General features: G+C 47.8%; 5 protein-coding genes across 5 annotated transcripts; 2 read left to right on the top strand and 3 right to left on the bottom strand.

Annotated features, from left to right (window-relative positions):
• Positions 1-314: 314 nt before the first annotated feature.
• On the bottom strand, positions 315-5,535 carry GGI43DRAFT_423299 (dihydrolipoyl dehydrogenase; the record flags this gene model as incomplete). Its single annotated transcript, XM_083208225.1, has 5 exons — positions 315-932; positions 999-1,703; positions 1,788-1,877; positions 2,080-2,232; positions 2,998-5,535. 5 exons carry the CDS (start codon positions 5,533-5,535, stop codon positions 315-317), a joined length of 4,104 nt encoding a protein of 1,367 aa, XP_083059701.1.
• A 3,688-nt stretch (positions 5,536-9,223) lies between these two features.
• GGI43DRAFT_384427 (Ytp1 family protein) lies at positions 9,224-11,252 on the top strand (the record flags this gene model as incomplete). The annotated part of the gene is made up of 5 exons (XM_083203521.1): positions 9,224-9,461; positions 9,539-10,179; positions 10,261-10,569; positions 10,638-11,018; positions 11,082-11,252. The coding sequence occupies 5 exons, from the start codon at positions 9,224-9,226 to the stop codon at positions 11,250-11,252; spliced, it is 1,740 nt and encodes a 579-aa protein (XP_083059700.1).
• A 715-nt stretch (positions 11,253-11,967) lies between these two features.
• On the bottom strand, positions 11,968-12,329 carry GGI43DRAFT_66388 (ribosome-assembly protein 3-domain-containing protein). Its single transcript, XM_083210128.1, has one exon. It carries the CDS (start codon positions 12,255-12,257, stop codon positions 12,033-12,035), a length of 225 nt encoding a protein of 74 aa, XP_083059699.1. The 5' UTR covers positions 12,258-12,329; the 3' UTR covers positions 11,968-12,032.
• A 431-nt stretch (positions 12,330-12,760) lies between these two features.
• Positions 12,761-15,020, top strand: GGI43DRAFT_66340 (uncharacterized protein). The gene is made up of 6 exons (XM_083210127.1): positions 12,761-13,076; positions 13,131-13,367; positions 13,440-13,550; positions 13,671-14,452; positions 14,523-14,756; positions 14,817-15,020. Exons 1-6 carry the CDS (start codon positions 12,992-12,994, stop codon positions 14,916-14,918), a joined length of 1,551 nt encoding a protein of 516 aa, XP_083059698.1. The 5' UTR covers positions 12,761-12,991; the 3' UTR covers positions 14,919-15,020.
• On the bottom strand, positions 14,810-16,592 carry GGI43DRAFT_66321 (protein-lysine N-methyltransferase). The gene is made up of 6 exons (XM_083210126.1): positions 16,424-16,592; positions 16,191-16,347; positions 15,862-15,978; positions 15,633-15,747; positions 15,465-15,536; positions 14,810-15,388 (listed from the first exon to the last, which is right to left on the bottom strand). The coding sequence occupies exons 1-6, from the start codon at positions 16,447-16,449 to the stop codon at positions 15,171-15,173; spliced, it is 705 nt and encodes a 234-aa protein (XP_083059697.1). The 5' UTR covers positions 16,450-16,592; the 3' UTR covers positions 14,810-15,170.
• Positions 16,593-16,818: the final 226 nt, after the last annotated feature.

Here is a 16,818-nt window from a genome sequence, read left to right as displayed (position 1 = left end):
CAAGAACAATCTCTAGTGATCTGAATCGTAAATATTGCTTCTTTTTAGCTTTATTATTTTATAATATTATACAACCCATGAACAAACTCGGTGACTCTACGAATAGATCCAGCTAAAGTTTGACGCTTCACCTCCTAAGCAACCCTGGGGTATGCAGCCATGCTTCGCTGCATCCCCAATTTCTATCTAATTTCTTTCCTTTTCTCGTTTTGTCGCTACAGATGGCTTATTGGCTAGAAGATAGCTTCCCCCCAAAGATGCCAGATCATCCATCAATCCTACGCCACACCAGGCTTAGACCAGAACGACGCAGCTTAGAAGTGCAGAGCCTTGGCGTAGGTGGCCATGGCAGCCTCCTTGAAAGCCTCAGACAGGGTGGGGTGAGCGTGGCAGGTTCGGGCAATGTCCTCGCTGGAGGCACCGTACTCAAGAGCCAGAGTAGCCTCAGCAATCATCTCACCGGCACCGGGTCCAACAATGTGGGCACCGAGCAGACGGTCAGTCTCAGGGTCGGCAAGGATCTTGACGAGACCGTCAGAGTCGAGGTTGGTCTTGGCTCGGGAGTTGGCGCTGAAGGGGAAAGTGCCGATCTTGTAGGGGATGTTCTGGCTCTTGAGGTCTTGCTCTGACTGGCCAACCCAGGCAACTTCGGGGTGGGTGTACATGACGGAGGGGATACATCCGTAGTTGACGTGGCCGTGGCCCTTGGATATGTACTCGACGACGGCAACGCCTTCCTCCTCGGCCTTGTGGGCCAACATGGGTCCGAATGTAACATCACCGATACAGCGGATGTGGGGGATCTTGGTTCGGTATTCAGAGTCGATGATGACGCGACCTCTCTCGTCCAGCTCGAGGCCGATGTTCTCGAGGCCCAGACCCTGGGTGTAGGGCCGTCGGCCAATGGCGACCAAAACAACCTCAGAGTCAATCTGTGACGCATATTAGCACCGATACTACCCGAAAATATTGCGACTGCCATTTGATTAACTACTTACGGTCTCGGGCTTGCCACCCTTAGCAGCATCAATATCGAGCTTGACAAGCTCGCCATTGGTGTCTCCGCTGACAACCTTGGTATTGAGCTTGAACTCGATGCCCTGCTTCTTGAGGATCTTCTGGGTAGCCTTGGAGATCTCGGTATCCATGCCGGGTCCGCCGATCTGACCGAGGAACTCAACGACGGTAACTTTGGCTCCCAATCGTGACCAGACGGAGGCCATCTCGAGACCAATGATACCGCCTCCGATAACGGTCAAGGTCTCGGGGACCTTCTCGAGGGCAATAGCGCCAGTGCTGGTGACGACGCGCTTCTCATCGATGGTGAGACCGGGGAAGGGGGTAGCCTCAGAACCAGTGGCGATGAGGATGTTCTTGCCGCGAATGACGGACTCACCGCCATCGTTGAGGTTAACCTTGATTTCGTGCTCGTTGATGAAAGAACCAGTGCCCTTGATATACTCTGCGCCGTTCTTCTTCAGGAGGAACTCAACGCCCTTGGTCAGGCCAGTGACGGCGGTTTCCTTGGCTTTCATGAACTGTTGGAGGTTCAGCTTGACATCGCTGACCTCAATACCTCGGTGTTTTGAGTCGTGAAGAATTTGGTGGTACAGATGTGAGTTGTTGAGCAGAGATTTTGAGGGAATGCAGCCGACGTTCAGACAGGTGCCTCCAAGGGTGCCTCGCTTCTCAATGCACGCAACCTATTCGCAGAAATAAGTTAGTTTCTGGATATCAGCTGCCCAAGGCAAAGAAGAAAAAGCCTCAGAGTTTTTTTTTTTCCTCACCTTCATGCCCTCCTGTCCAGCCTTGATAGCTGCAACATATCCGGCAACACCACCACCGATGATAATCAGGTCCTTCTCCTCTAAACCCCCCTGTTAGCATATATAAAATCTTGCGCAGGCCAGAGTAGGCAGGATACGGTTACGAACCAGAAGCAGAGGCGAATCCTCGGACCCATCGTGACAGGACTGGCGCGGCGACTGGAGACCTGCTCAAAAAAGATACGGGTTAGCTACGCGAGAGATTTTCTACAATCGCAAATAGCGACTGCTAGGAGGGGAGCTGGGCACTCACGCCAATTGCCTGCTCGGCAGCGTGCGGATGGCACTTCGGGGTATCAGGCGGCTCGCGAGCATGCTGGGCAGCCGTTACTGGGAGTGATATGATGAATTGATGGAGAAGATTGTAGACGGTTTGGAGATCGAAAAGAAGTGCATCGGCTTGGGCCTATAGCATAGCCGGCCGGTTTTAGGGAAGCTCCGCTGAGTCTCAGCGTGCTGGCCACTGCTTGATTACCTGAACAATGGGGAGTGGGCGCGCTGTCAGGCAAAAGGTACCAGCAGGATACTAGCTTGGTACTCCGTGCTTGGTGCTGTGCTGAGGCCAATGCCGCTGGGCGAGCAGCGCAGCCCCACGACTGCAGCTTTTTATTCTCATTTTTTTGCCCCTCGACATGTCGTCACGAGGTATCGCTACGTACCCCTCTGTTCGGCGGCGCAAATCGGCCTCTCTCGCTTAGAGGCGGGACGCCCCCGGAGAGCTGAAGTTGCCTAACAAAGGAACAAAGGAACAACTAGCTGTCTCAGTGCAATTGTCCCGGGCAAGATTATATCAACCGGCGGGTTGCCGCCTATGAAAGGGTGTCAAGCATGACAGATCTTTGCCCTTCGGCAAATTGCCACTGCTGGACGAGGATTCGCCGGGCAGACCGGGGCAATATGATGACAAAATTAGTGTCCCTTTTTTATTGTCACGCTGGTTCCTGACAGTTTTCGTTGAGCGTCATTATCCTCGGCAACCTTGTTTCAAAGGGGTATTATACTCCGCTTGCACGTCCAAGCAACTACCAATCTACATATTCTATATCCGTGTCTGTGATTTATGTGATTCATGTGTTGTTAGTAAATATCCCGGCGAGATCAGCTTCTCCAGGCTTCCCTAGACTTCCCTGGCTGCCTGAGCCTGTACAATAGCCTCAGCCTTCCCCCTAACTCTTTCCAGCCTCTTCGCCTCCTTGGGCGTTAACAACTTGTTTTTCCGTAGCTTCTTCCGAAGAAACCAGTCCAAGCCCGCCGCAAGTGACGGGATATCTGCCACTGCGCCAAAGGCCTTGGCCACCCTGGCACTCTCTTTGTCCTCATTACTGCCTCGACAGGCTTGCAGGAGGCTGACTATGAGCTGCTCAACAAACACAAGTGTCCATGGATTCAGCCTAGAAAGATGTAAGGGCTTCAATATATTGATGTTCAGGGCCCCGTTAGATATCAGAGTCGCGTAGAAGCGAGCCACATGGCTAAGGCGCCGCTCGTCCTTCATCTTGGCACTGTCGGCAGTCTCTTCGTCTTCTGCTTCTTCACCAAACATAAGCTCGCCAAGGCTCCGGAATATTCTCCAAAGCCTATCTTGGAAAGCAAACCTGATTTTGTTGTTGATGCAAGCCTGCTTGCCCACGAGTGCGTAGTATTCATTGTAGTTTGCTTCACTCCCGACGCACTGTACAAGAACACGAGCAATCTCATTTTGATCGTCTTTTCTCAATTTGAGACTGGCATATTGGCGATATCCATGCTCGTAGTCTGTCGCGGACATGAGAGCAGTAAATATGGCTATTTGTGCAGAAGTGTGGAAGCCTTGACCGCGAGCTTTCTTCGAATAATCGGGCAGTACAATGTCCATATCCTCATCGTCTGATAGATCTCTGTCATTCTTCTTTGGTGCGGATGATGACTCTTTTTCCAAATCCTGATAAGTCTCTTTCGCGGGGACACTCGCACCCACCAGCCACCATTTGCCTCGTGTATCTGCTTTTTCTATGTCTTGCAAACTCAAGCCCATGGGTGCGAGGCCATCGAGTCTCCGAGACTGTGACTTGAGCTCACCAAGCTTTTTTCGGATACGTAGAACGTGATCTGATACAATACCAGAATCTAATCCTCGAGCCTTTGGCTTGCTCTTGCCAAGATCATTAATCGTCTCAACCATAAACTTTGTACGTACAGACAGGTTGGCGGGCCCAATTTCACCAACTGCCTTGTTCAGAATGGATGTAACGTGCTTGAGCGCATTTGGATCATCACGCCGAAGAAGGCGGCCTGCCATACGGCAGATACGTAGAAGAAGCTCAACGTTTAGCTCATTCAACTCCGCTAGAAGCCTCTCCATATAATCGAAGAGGATCTTGCAGCTCACAACTTCGAATAGGTATAACTGTGTGAGATAACCAAGAATGTTCGACGCTTCTTTTGGAATTTCTGACAAATCGCCCCCGTGCTGCATGACATGCTTGTATGAGCCTTGGAAGCTCACTACCACCTGCTGCGTAAGATGGGATCCAAAGCTAGATCCAATCACTTTGTAAACCGCGGCAGAAAAGCCACCTGTGAGAACCAAGAACTGGTCTGGAACACTTGAAGACTTGTACATTTGCGCCAAAAGTGTACTCGTAAGAATTTCGGTTATGTCACCGCGAGCATTATTCTGGTACAGATCCTCGACAGACTTGACAATTTGTAGGATATTTGCTTCTGTCAAACGATTCACCAAACCCTGGATCTGCTTTTGCAGCCGCATCTTGATTTCTGAATCTGAGTTTGCAGCTTTTCGCAAAGATGGGGGCACATATTTGGCGACTACTGCTCCTGTGGTCGGAGCTACGTATGGGTTTTCTTTCACTTTTGATGCGCCGTCCTCTCGATTGTGGCTGTCGCTTCCATCGTCTAAAAAATCGAACTCATCCTCGTCTCCTGAGCCATCTGATGCATCAGAGTCACCATGAGCAGCTGGAGCACTCTCTGCTTTCCTCCTCTTTGAAGCTAGCCAGTCGTCATACTGCTGCTTTCTTTTGAGACTATCATCGGCTTCTACCGTCTCAGAATCTGCCCCAACTTCGCCCAAGATTTCATCGAGTCCATCATCTTTAAATGACTTTGGCAGCGAGGATGATCCTTTCTTGATACGTAGTTTCTTTTCGAGTTCCTCAATTTCCTTATCATCTTGAGCCAGCTGTTCGCGAACTCTTGAAGAAAGACCATCATATTTCGATGACCCTTTCTGTGATGTCTGTTCCTCGTCGCTCTCCGCACCGCTCTCAGCATCACTCTCGCCCTCGCTCTCGTCCTCTAAACCAAAGTCATCTCCGTCTTCGATTTCAGAGCCGTCGCTTTCGTCGTCGTCGAATCCTCGCGAGAAGTCACCTTCTTCCTCATCAATCGGTACTTCAGAGCCGTCGCTGTCACTCTGGCTATCGTCACTTGGTAATGATTTTGCCGGAGGACCTTTCGGGCGTTGTGAGTTTCTGGCTGGGCGAGTAGAATTGATCGCATTAGCTTGTTTTTTAGCAGGAAAAGCCTGCTTTTGGTGATGCTGTGTCCTTTTTTGCGCTCTTTCGGCTTTCCGACGCGATACTTGACTGAAATTTCCCTTGGTTGGTTTGAACGGGTGCCTTGGTGCCTTTTGTTTGTCCTCTGGTACACTCAAACCCATACGCTTGAAGAGCTTTTTCTGAAGCTCTGCAACGTCTGCGGACGGCATGGCGGCGAGAGTAAAGCGCAAAACACTAGATTATAATGCGAATATTTTTATATAGACATTATAGAGGCAAGGCTGGATACAGCTGCAACAACTGCAAAATTAGACCAGTGTCGCGCCGAGAATATGGGATTCTTGAAAGAAAAAATGATAGAGTAATATACTAGGGTATTTAAAAAAATTTTATAATTTAATATAATTTTTTTATAATAAATTTTTATTATAAATTTAATATGATTTTTTTATAATAAATTTTTATTATAAATTTAATATGATTTTTTTATAATAAATTTTTATTATAAATGTAATATAATTTTTTAATAATAAATTATTTTTTATTAATTTTTACAAATTGTATAATATAATAAAATAAAATATAAATTTATAATAATAATAATAATAATTTTATAATTATGTTATTATTATTTATTTTATAGTATATTAATTTTATAAGAGTATTAAACTTATAATAATATATTCTAGGTACCTACTAATTTAAGTATATGCGCAAGGCATTATTAAAGTACCTAGATACTAATCAAGGTAAGTGTATATTAATATATATCAAAAACATAACCCGTGTAACTATTTAATATAATTAGAGCGCACAATGTTATTCTTTTTCCCCTCTCAGCGTTTCACCGGCGTATTGTATGCATGCATGTATATTAAGGTGGTATTCTACTGGCTAAACTTAGGCAATATAATAGTGGTTGAATCCGAGTTCCAGGGAGAGAAGAAGAGAGAAGAAAGCCATGTTGTTTCTACAAAGTACAAGGCCAAAAATCCATTCACTCTCTCCCCAAAGCAGCTAGTACTTGATCACCCTTTGGTTTTCTTTAGACTTGTATCCCCTGCACGTTAAAATATCGAACTATTGGAAACCAAGTACCTCTTGATTGATGACGAAATTCACATCGGAGCCGCAATATCCATGACCTAGTCCTTAGTAATCCAAGCCACGGAGAAGGAAATGGAGATTGTCGGGCGAAAGGTGACTTGGGGACAATATCCGCGGGTCTCCGCGCCTTTTTGAGAGTACTTACATAGCCTATCATGCAGTATTACTTAACTCTCACACGCGGAGCTCGGGATGCCGGGCGCGAGTTGAAATTTGCTCGTGGGCCGCGAGAAGCTTACAGGATATGGCTAGTCGTTGGAATTAGCAGAAGCTGGCTATGCTATGCCAATCGTAGCCTGCAGACGGGTGGGGAGGGTTGTCCATCCCATCGCACCAATCGATGTCGGCACGGCTTTCCACGTTGGTAGGGGTCACGCCACCATCCCGGCAGTGGGTGAAGGATTTCGGGTTGCAACGAGCGGAGAAGAGACGTGCGGAGGATAAGCAAGGACTTGACAGGCAAGGTCCGAAATAGGTAGAACCAGAGGAGAAAAAAACATGTGGGTTGGAGGGGTAATTATGCACCCATCTACACCCATCTACAGTACAGTAATGAAGAAAAAGAGGTGGCGGCGTTGCTGTGAGATCTTGTAATCATCGTTACCACTAGCATCTGGGCGCAACCCGTTTTTCTCGCCCGCAGTATAGTAGAGTAGGCCAAAGAAATAGATTTCTTACTTAACTGAGATATTATCTAAGGTAGGCCCTAAATTCTATACAAGTTTCTTTTCTCTTCCGATGCTCGGCCAGCGGGATAAACACCAGGAGAGAGTAGAGAAGGCTAGGAGATCTACAGTAGCAACAGCAGCGGAAAGAGGAGGAGTTGCGCGACTCGCATACACGTATACAAGATACAAGATACAAGATAAATAAATAAATAATGCAATACCGTCATATGACCCGATGTGGGTAGCCAGGGTCGCAAATTCTTCTTAATTTTTTCTTCTCTCTTTAACAAACCAAGCCCACCTGCAGCAAATCAATCACGGATCCCAGCGCGCCAAGGAACTTGAAGTGGGGAGCTCGCAGCTTTCCAGCCATTTCGTCACGTCGTTTGGTGGGGACTCAGCCGATGGTCGCGCTCCGTTGTCCGATTTCTGCTCCGGAATCACCGGCGACGAAGCTGCGATGGAATAAAAGAGAAGAAGAAAAGAAGAAAAGAGAGCAAAAAAAGGCCATGGTTGTGGAGATGGAGTTTTCTTAGTTGGGAGACGCATCAAGTATTGGATACATACTCACCGCAGGATGGATACTTGGACTTACACATTTTGCGTATTGCGTATTAGCTAAGGCCAAGGCTTCACTTACACGCGTGCAGTTGCGACAACTTCTATACGCCTCAGTGCGCGCTCATATGGCTCGCAATGCCATAACGTCGGTTGGGTATGGTAGCCGAGATAACGGCATTCAGAAGGCTAGGATGCAAAAACCTCAGGGTTCGGCCTTGGCTATGCGAGTACTTGTACATGTCGATGAAGCGCATCGCGATGCGCTGCATGATCCTGCATGGCTATTCAAGGCGGGTCGGCTCCGTAATAACGACGAAGCCAGAAAAACTCCGTGGGCAATACCCAGCAGGAGCCGGGCCGGCTTGGATACTCGTATTATCGCTAGCAAGGCTGCAGGCTGCTGCTGGGTACTACTACAGTACCGCTGCTAAAATCGATGCCCAAATATCATAGCCTGGTTGGTGGTGGTAGCAGTCGCTTGCAGTCAGACAGCCGGACCGCCGCACATCGCGCCAGGGTTCTCCAGGAAACAGTGCGTCATCGCACTGCGTGTGAGCTGGTGCCGCCGCCATTGCCTATTTCCGCAGCTCTCAAGCTCTGTTTGGCACATTCAGCTTCCAGCGCCCAATAGCCAGCAGCCGGTCGCTGCAAGGGAGAGACATGTGATGGACTAAAGCTCCCTAGGCAGCAGATCAGTAATAGCTACCAGCAAGTAGCCGGACTGACTCACAGCTGATATCTCGTAGTAGCTAGCAAGGCAGGCCGACCCAACCACTTACACCCTCGGACTTACACACACAGCTGGATGGGATGTCTCTTTAAGCGCGACCCGGCAGTCCATCAATCATCAGCCGTCCCGAAACCGCTCGAAGAGGAAACAAAGCCCCCACCCGGCGCATCCATTAGTGGAGAGGTCTCTTTTTTTTTTTTTCTTGTCTTGCCCACTTGAGCCTTGCTGCTTCTCACTACTACCTCTCTTGGCAGGCCTGGGTACACTACCTGACCGCATCTACACACATGTAGCAGTACACGCAAGGCGCGAGGCTCGGAAGCCTCGGAGCTCGACCTCATCTTCCAAGCAACAGCAACAGCCCACAAACGAGGTAACTCGACCTTGAACGGCCGCCATGACGATTGTCAACCACAGCCCGAGATCAATGCCGCTCAGATCCCGCTGGCGGCGGGATGGAGCGGCTTTGTACAAGCTGCCGTCTTGTATTCTTTTTAAAGCCAGCCACCCACCCGCCTATGACACTCGTAGATGAAGCTGAAGTCTTTCTTGTATATGGTCTCCTTTTGTTCGCAGTAGTTTGCATATTTCATCTCCTGTCGAAGCCATATCTCACTCTGGGCGCTGAGTGAGTTGTCCATATATGTATTCTGTCTATACTCCTTGATTGTCATTCCCGAAGCCTCTGCGCGCGCAGAGCTTTATTGCCGGTTGATTGTAGAGCTCACACCACGGCGCTGCCGTTTAAACGACTCTCTATCTCTCAGTCCTAGATCCTATTACTCTTAATATCCTTTTGAGAGAGACGAGCTATATAGCCAGCTTCTCCCCATGAAATCAGCTGCATTCGGCAGTAGACTCGCCGGCATTGCGGTGCTTGGCTTGAGCTTTGCGCTCCCTGTGATAGCTGCCAATGGCCGCCGTCATGGAGGTGAGATGGAGATGGAGGATGCTCCGCCGGACGACACAGAATACCCTCCCACCTACTTTGCTCATCCGGAGTATCGCCAGCTCATGCTTGCTCACATCGTACTCATGACACTGGCTTGGGTGATTTTCCTTCCAGTTGGTATGTCATATCTTGCTTTCCCCAGCTTGTAGAGCAGTCAAAAAAGCAGAGTTTGTGCTAACAAGACCTTAAAAAAGCCGTCTTCCTATCGCTGGCCAAGTCTCGCTATGTTCTGCCCTCGCAGTTTGTCTTCCTGGGCACGAATGCGCTGGGCCTAATCCTGGGAACCATTTACAACGCTTCAACGCCGGATCTGTTCCCCAATAACGCTCACCACCGCATTGGCTGGATCATCACCTGGGTCATCTCAGCGCAGGTCGTGGTGAGCCTGCTCCGGTGTGTCGGCGGGGCCTTCAAGGGCTCTGACAGCGAGCTAGCCGAAGAGCGCCGCTCTTTTATCCCACTTCCCACGGACGCCCCGGAAGCTAGAAGCAACTACTACGGCGATCGCCTGTCAAACGACAGCGGCCAGGGCTCTGAGCCGACTACCGAGTCTCTTCGCAGCAACTCCTTCTCAACACTCGGCGACCATGAGAACCAGCCCATGTCCACTTTTAACAAGGAATTGGACGAGGAGGAGGAGGATGATTTCGACGGCCCAATTATGCCCATGCCTGAGGTGAAACCGCAGAGCAAGACGACTTTGATGGCAATTAAGGTGTTGTCTTCCAAGGTCTGGAAGTACATCGATTTTGGATACAAGGTTGTGGATCGCATCATCCTGCCCTTTGGCTTCATCGCTTATACCACTGGTATCGCCACCTATGGACGACTTTTTGTGCGTTTTACCCTTTTTATTCTATTATTGAAAAAAAAAAATTGATATGCAAGAATAAATTAGCTGACTTTTTCTTTTTAGGAGGGCCCCGCGATTTTCGGCGGACTTGCTCACTGGATCAAGGGAGGAATCTTCTTCTGGATGGGTCTTCTTACTCTGGGTCGCTGGGCGGGAAGCTTCTACGAATCTGGCTGGTCGTGGAATCTGCGTCGACAGAGGAGAGCTGGCCAGCGCTGGGTTCCGTCTGCGGAATTCTTTGAGAGCGGTCTGATTGCCTTCTACGGCGCTACTAACATCTTCTTGGAGCACCTGGGCAGCCAAGATGGCGTCTGGAGGCCCAGTGATTTGGAGCATCTCTCCATCACCGTCCTTTTCCTTGGAGGTGGTTCGGTAAGTCTCACCCAAAAACGACTATTTTTGCCTCCCTTGGACGGTCTTATTTACTAATATTGCCATAGGCCGGCTTGCTTATTGAATCCACGCGAATGAGAGACCTGCTAAACACCATGGTGACACTCCCCGGCCAAGTGGAACCTTCCGACGAGGAGCGCGCAGCCCTTGAGCCTCCAGCGACATATGAGTTCTCCAGCAATCCCCTTCCGGCTCTAATCATCCTCTTCCTCGGTATCATGATGGGCGGACACACTCAAACAACAGGGACGGGAACTATGGTTCACAAGCAGTGGGGCGATTTGCTGTTTGGCGCTGCATGTGCCAGAATGCTCACATATGTCATTATGTGGCTGAAGCCGCCCAAGTCGATTCACCCATCGCGACCCCCAACTGAGCTTCTAGCAGCGTTTGGCCTCATTGCCGGTGGCATTATTTTCATGTACAGTGTAAGTGGTGGTTTTTTTTCTAGCCTTTTATACACATGTATAAACAGAAGCTAACTGGAACAGAGCGCCGATACCGTCAAGGGCATGCTTCATTACAAGATCGATGCCATGCCTCTGTACACTATGGTGTTGGGCGCAACGGGCTTGTTTATGGCTTGGGAGCTTCTCGTTTTGGCGCTCAAGGGATGGGCTGTTCGTAAGGAGCACAAGTCTCGAGCGCCGGCCTATGCCTAATTTTATCGTTTCTCTTTTTCGAGGGAGATTTCGATCCTACTCGGCGATCACGGTGTTGATGCTCAACACGACATAGTACCGAGACGCAATACCCGTTTTCGGTACTGAAACGATGCGTATTTTTGGTTGATCAACCCGACCCCAAATTCGCAGTGCTTCAAAAAGCAAATTTTTTCATTCTATACGACATTGATGCGACGGCTTTTTTTTATTAATTATAGATACCCTTTCATACAATACTTGGAGGCGAATCGGATACTTTTGGCCTTGATGATACCACACGTTCGTTTTTAGATACAGTAGATAGTTTTATGACAGGAGAAGCAGGGGTGTAATGAATATGATGACGAAGCATCGTCCTAGACTTTCAATCACAAACATGACGATCTAAATCTGATATTATATCCCAAAGATACAATTTATGACGGCTTTAGTTTTCCCTGTATTTTCCCTAGCGTAATTTCTCTTCTAAAGAGTATTATGTCGAAAACCTAATGTGTAGCACATGTAAAGAGTCATTATACATCATGTTTTAAATACAAGATCCAATAGCCAATAACCGATGCTCCTGATATTGTTCCGTGCTGTCCAAGCACATAAGACACGCTATGCGATGAATGGATGGGTGAGCCTTTTCCGGCTCGATAGGGTATCTTGCATCCAAGCGTTAGTTGCGAATGAAAGCTTATCGCCGATAAGATAGCGTCTTGCAGAGAAATTTACCATGATGAGAGAGTGTGTATAAGAGCAGCAGCAAAAAGTTACTCTTGCGCTTCCAATTCAGCCCTGGCGGCTCTCAGAGGTCTTGAGAACCGCATTCTGTTGCGAGGCAGAGAATTGCTGGGCGCCCTGCTGCAGCGCGTGGACAAGAAACGGGACGGATTCGACCTTGAAGTCGTCGGCGTTGCGAATCTTATCCAGGTCCTCTGAGAGCTCTTGCGTGACCCTCTGGAGGTAGAGAGCCGAGAAGGAGGCCTGTTGGCTTTGGGTAGAGTCTTGAGGCATTGTTTCTTATGTGAGATTTGAAAGAACTTGAATTGACTTATAAGGAAAAATTATGGGCTTGATGAGAATTTCCAAGATAAGGCTGCGCGGCGGCCCATCTACCGCTAGTATTAGCACGCTGATGTACCTAAGCATGATGACAAAGGCGGATTTACTAGGCCGGGGTAGCGCTGGGGACGGCGAACCACCTGATATTGGCGTAAATTCTTGATAGTAGTACTGCTACCACTACTACATGCTGGATATCCGTACATTTAGACATGATATACATTCGTATACTCTTATCTATTCAAAATCTTCATCCAAGCACCTATGCCTCTATGAAAAATGCTCCGAAAAAGTGCTAATGCGCACCATGTTATTGGCTGCTAGCGAATTATAAAGCAAGCTACTAAGGCAAGGCACGCACTCTATTATAGCGCACGCTATGCGATCTGCGGATACGCTACAGCGGCACTTCCCAAGGCACAGCGCGTGCGACCCCGGATCCAGTCTTGGATTATTACGTCTTTATCTGCACTGATACCCTTTTTCTTCCCAGCAGGCTTCTCAGCCACCTTAATCCAGCAATTGATACTATTACTTTAGGATTATACTCCACGATAATCTACATAGGGCGCAGAGATCCTCGACTATTCAGCCTTTTACCGACGGTATTCCAGCCTGCTTCGATTGGCGCGTCGAACAGAGAGCGAGAGCAGAGATCCTATCATATCCATTCCCACACAGTCGCCATGTCCGCTCGACCAGCGACGCCCGCATCGCCCAAAAATGCCAAGATCAAATCTCCCTCGCCGGGCAATCCAGTATTCGGCTGCGGTGCGTGTAATGTGCCCAATAAATCAACGAGAATCTATGCTGACTTCCTTCCAGAGCATGTCCAACTCCTTCTTTCGCAGAGCCAAGAGGTCATGAACAGCTCTATAGCGCATTATAAGATGATACTTCGAGGAATCTTCGATACAAGCCCTATTATTCCCCAGACATCAACGAACCCAGAAGGCCGACCCGTTACCTCGCTCACCTCGAATTATCTATGCCTACAATGTCCCGTTACGGTGGAGGAAGCCGATCGACTAGACCATGGGACCGAGAAACGACATCGATTCTGTATGTGACGGCTTTCGCTGTGGCTGCCTTGATACTGCCATTGCGTTTTTGTTTATTTACTTACAAGTACAGACGTTGATTCTCGCAACGGCTCGCTCTACTGTCAAATATGCGATGACTTTGTTTGGGACCCTACGTTTGAGGAACTCAGAGTGCGAAAGATAGGCACTGGAACATTTTCAAGTACGTGCATGTTGAGCTCACATCGTTTAACAAAGCCCTTCTCTCTCTCTCTTCGCTTCTTTTACTCCCTCTACATAACTCTCAATTGATAATATTTCTTTACCTAATACATTATCCCAGCGAACCGAAAACGAAAGCACGACGAACTATTTGCGGACTCGGGTAAAGAAGATCCTCGACTCATCTCAGCCAATACAGTCGCTGCATCGTGCCGGGCCAGTGGACTTCGTGGCATCTACAATGCAGGGGCAACCTGCTACCAGAACGTCGTGCTTCAGAGCTTCCTCCACAATCCCCTCCTGCGCAACTTTTATCTCAGCGACGGACATCAGAGCAGCGACTGTAGCATCCCATACTGCCTGAGCTGCGCTATGGATGACATGTTCCAGGATTTCTATGCTCTAGAAAGCACTAATGGTTATACAGCGGCTAGCATCCTCTCTGGATTCTGGATTTCGGAGAAGAAAGCTTTTGAGAACCTCGTGACAACTAAAGAGCAGGATGCCCATGAGTTTTTCCAATTTCTAGCTGAAGAACTACACGAGCGAAACGGCGACGGCAAAAAGCCACAGAGTGGGAGTGAACACACATGCAGTTGCATTATCCATCAAACATTCTACGGCAAAATGCAAACAACCACAGCGTGTCAGAATTGCGGCGGCCAGACCCACGCTGTCCAATCGTTCCTAGATCTCAGTCTGGGTGTTGACACTTTAGCACAGAGGCGAGCCAAGAAGACGGGACAGAAGCTGCCTGCACTGACACTGAACGATTGCTTGGACGAAGAATATGTCAAGTCGGACAAGTGCGAGTACAGATGTCACAGCTGCGCATCAATACAGCAGGCACGAAGATATACTAACATTAAACGCCTACCAAACGTTCTGTCTATCCAGCTAAAAGTAAGTTGTTTATTCTTTGGTGGATGAGAGGGTCAAAAGACTGGATTCGGGTATTAATACAACATGACAGAGATTCGAAATGAAACAGGGGAAACACGACCGATCTGCTTCTAAGATTGACAACACCGTCCGGTTCCCACTACAGCTAAATATGCTTCCATACACCAATCGTGCCCGCAGTCGTGACAGTCGCGAGAATATGGAATTGGAGAGATCATGCACATATGACCTTTTGAGCGTCGTTGTTCATGTTGGAGAGATTGAGACAGGACACTATGTGTCATATTGCCGCGTTGGAGATCAGGTATGGCCAATATCTCTCATTTTATTTTCTGAGTATCTTCTTTTCGACTAACAATATCAGTGGTTCAAATTCAACGATCACAAGGTAGAGCTGGCCAAGGTATCAGATGTGCTTGGGGCCCAGGCATATTTGTTGTTCTATATAATTCGATCACTCGCTTAAGCTGAGCATTTTTGTATAATATATCAAATAATGCATTACACGATGCCTACCGTCTTGGGGCATGGGATGAATAATGAAGTCTTATACGATGAAGCAAACTGATGGCAGCCCGTCCATCAATCGAGATATGAGGCAAAGTCAATACGGCATTCGTCCTATCGGGACTACTCATTTTAATCACCTCGAATACGCGTGCACCAGTCTATGTCGAAACGATATTTTTTTTTAGATATTTTCCACACCATCCTCGCCTTATCGCCAGTTCCAAGCTGGGCACTCAAAATTGGCGTAGCAGTAGAATTCGTTGCTGAGACCTCTTGTATGTTTGGGCTCAAAAGCAGTTGTCTTTATTCCCAGTGCCTTGTAGAGCTTAACGATCAGATCCTCCATTCGCTCCCCAGTGCAGACAATGAGCTTAGGTAGCGTCCCGGCGTTGCTCGGCTTGAGGAGCCAGCGTACAGTCAATGCGGCTATGGAGATGGGTACTGTTAGTTTACAGAATTCTAAGGAGACGCGCTGAGTTGCTAAGGGGTAAGAATGGTATACCTTTGGTCTGGCAATCTTCGCTCAGGAACGGAGGATCACAAATGATTCTGTCAATAGACCCCTTTAGATGAGCTGTGTGCACATTCAGGTTATTATAAGTTTAACAAGTCTTGGGTATATACCATTCAAAGATACAGGATGCTATACGGGGAGGTTAGCAGTTCATACCTGGCAGTCTAACTGGTTGCTGAAAGTCATAGAAGTAAAATTCGGAAAAGACGCCAAACCGGTTGTCGTGCTCCAGAAGGACCAACTTTGGCTTTTCGTCGTCACTTCGATCTCTCTAGAATTAGAAATGTTCGTGTCAGTCTTTTTCTCTCTTTCAAGTGATTATGAGACTTTTAATGTTTCTAGGCTTAAATTCTAGGATGTGTGATGTTATGTATAATTTGCTTACCAGGATATTCTTGAGTGCAACGAAAACACTCGGGGCTGAGACAACGCCGATTGTCATGTCACTTGTGGCATCTCTGAGCAGCTCTGTTGCCAGCTTATTTGCGGTGTCATCTGAATACTGCAGTTTAGGGACGTTTCAGTGTTAGCCTTGTGATGCTCAAAAGTTGAGAATAAACAGTGTTATTTAAAAGAACCAAATATTACACTTCATCCCTCAGGTAAAGAATGTAATGGCATAAAATGAATGCCCTCTCCCTCTTTCCCGGAAGTAGACGTAAGATGCTCATGTAAAAAGATAACATCTGGAGGGAGAGAGAGCTTTCAACGTACCCAAAACTGAGACTCATTCCAATCTTCTGAAAAAGCATCAATAGACAAAAGGGCATTGCTCTCTGCCTCAGCCTTCAGCCTCTGGAATTTGGCCTGATGCTCGTCTTTTTCGGCTTCGAAAGATTTCAATGCAGCCAAGGCGTGGGCTGAAAGAGTGCTGGTGTGGTGTTTTAGGGTCAGCTTTGAGACGATACCCCGGGGAGGAAGGGAAGAAGAAAAAGATGTATATTTACATGGGTTCGTCATCGCTGTCAGACATATTTATCTTGTATTAATCCCTTTTTCCTCTTTTTCTTCTTTTTTCTTTTCCTTATGTTGTTTTATTCGTCGAGATGTGGGCGGAGGGCAGGTGCACGCAAAGAAAACGGCAAAGAAAAAAATTATGCACTCGCTTTGTGATGCTGTGAATATAGCACGGCGCATGTCAGTTTTTCTAAAGAGTACGTTATGGTGATTTAGACACAAAGTACATAGACTGCCTAGATATTAGCAGATATACCTAGCTTCAAAGTACCTTTAAAGTACATCTGCTGCTAGCAAAATCGCCGCTTAGTTCGCTGTCAAAACCATTTATTACAAAGGTTATATACATTTTGGCTCAACAGCAGCTGTGGTAAAAGAATCCCAA

The sequence above is a fragment of the Trichoderma evansii genome (genome assembly GCF_050947405.1).
Source record: "Trichoderma evansii strain SZMC 28006 chromosome Unknown GGI43scaffold_12, whole genome shotgun sequence".
In the NCBI taxonomy this organism is placed as follows: domain Eukaryota; kingdom Fungi; phylum Ascomycota; class Sordariomycetes; order Hypocreales; family Hypocreaceae; genus Trichoderma; species Trichoderma evansii.
This window is presented reverse-complemented; position numbering and strand designations above follow the sequence as displayed.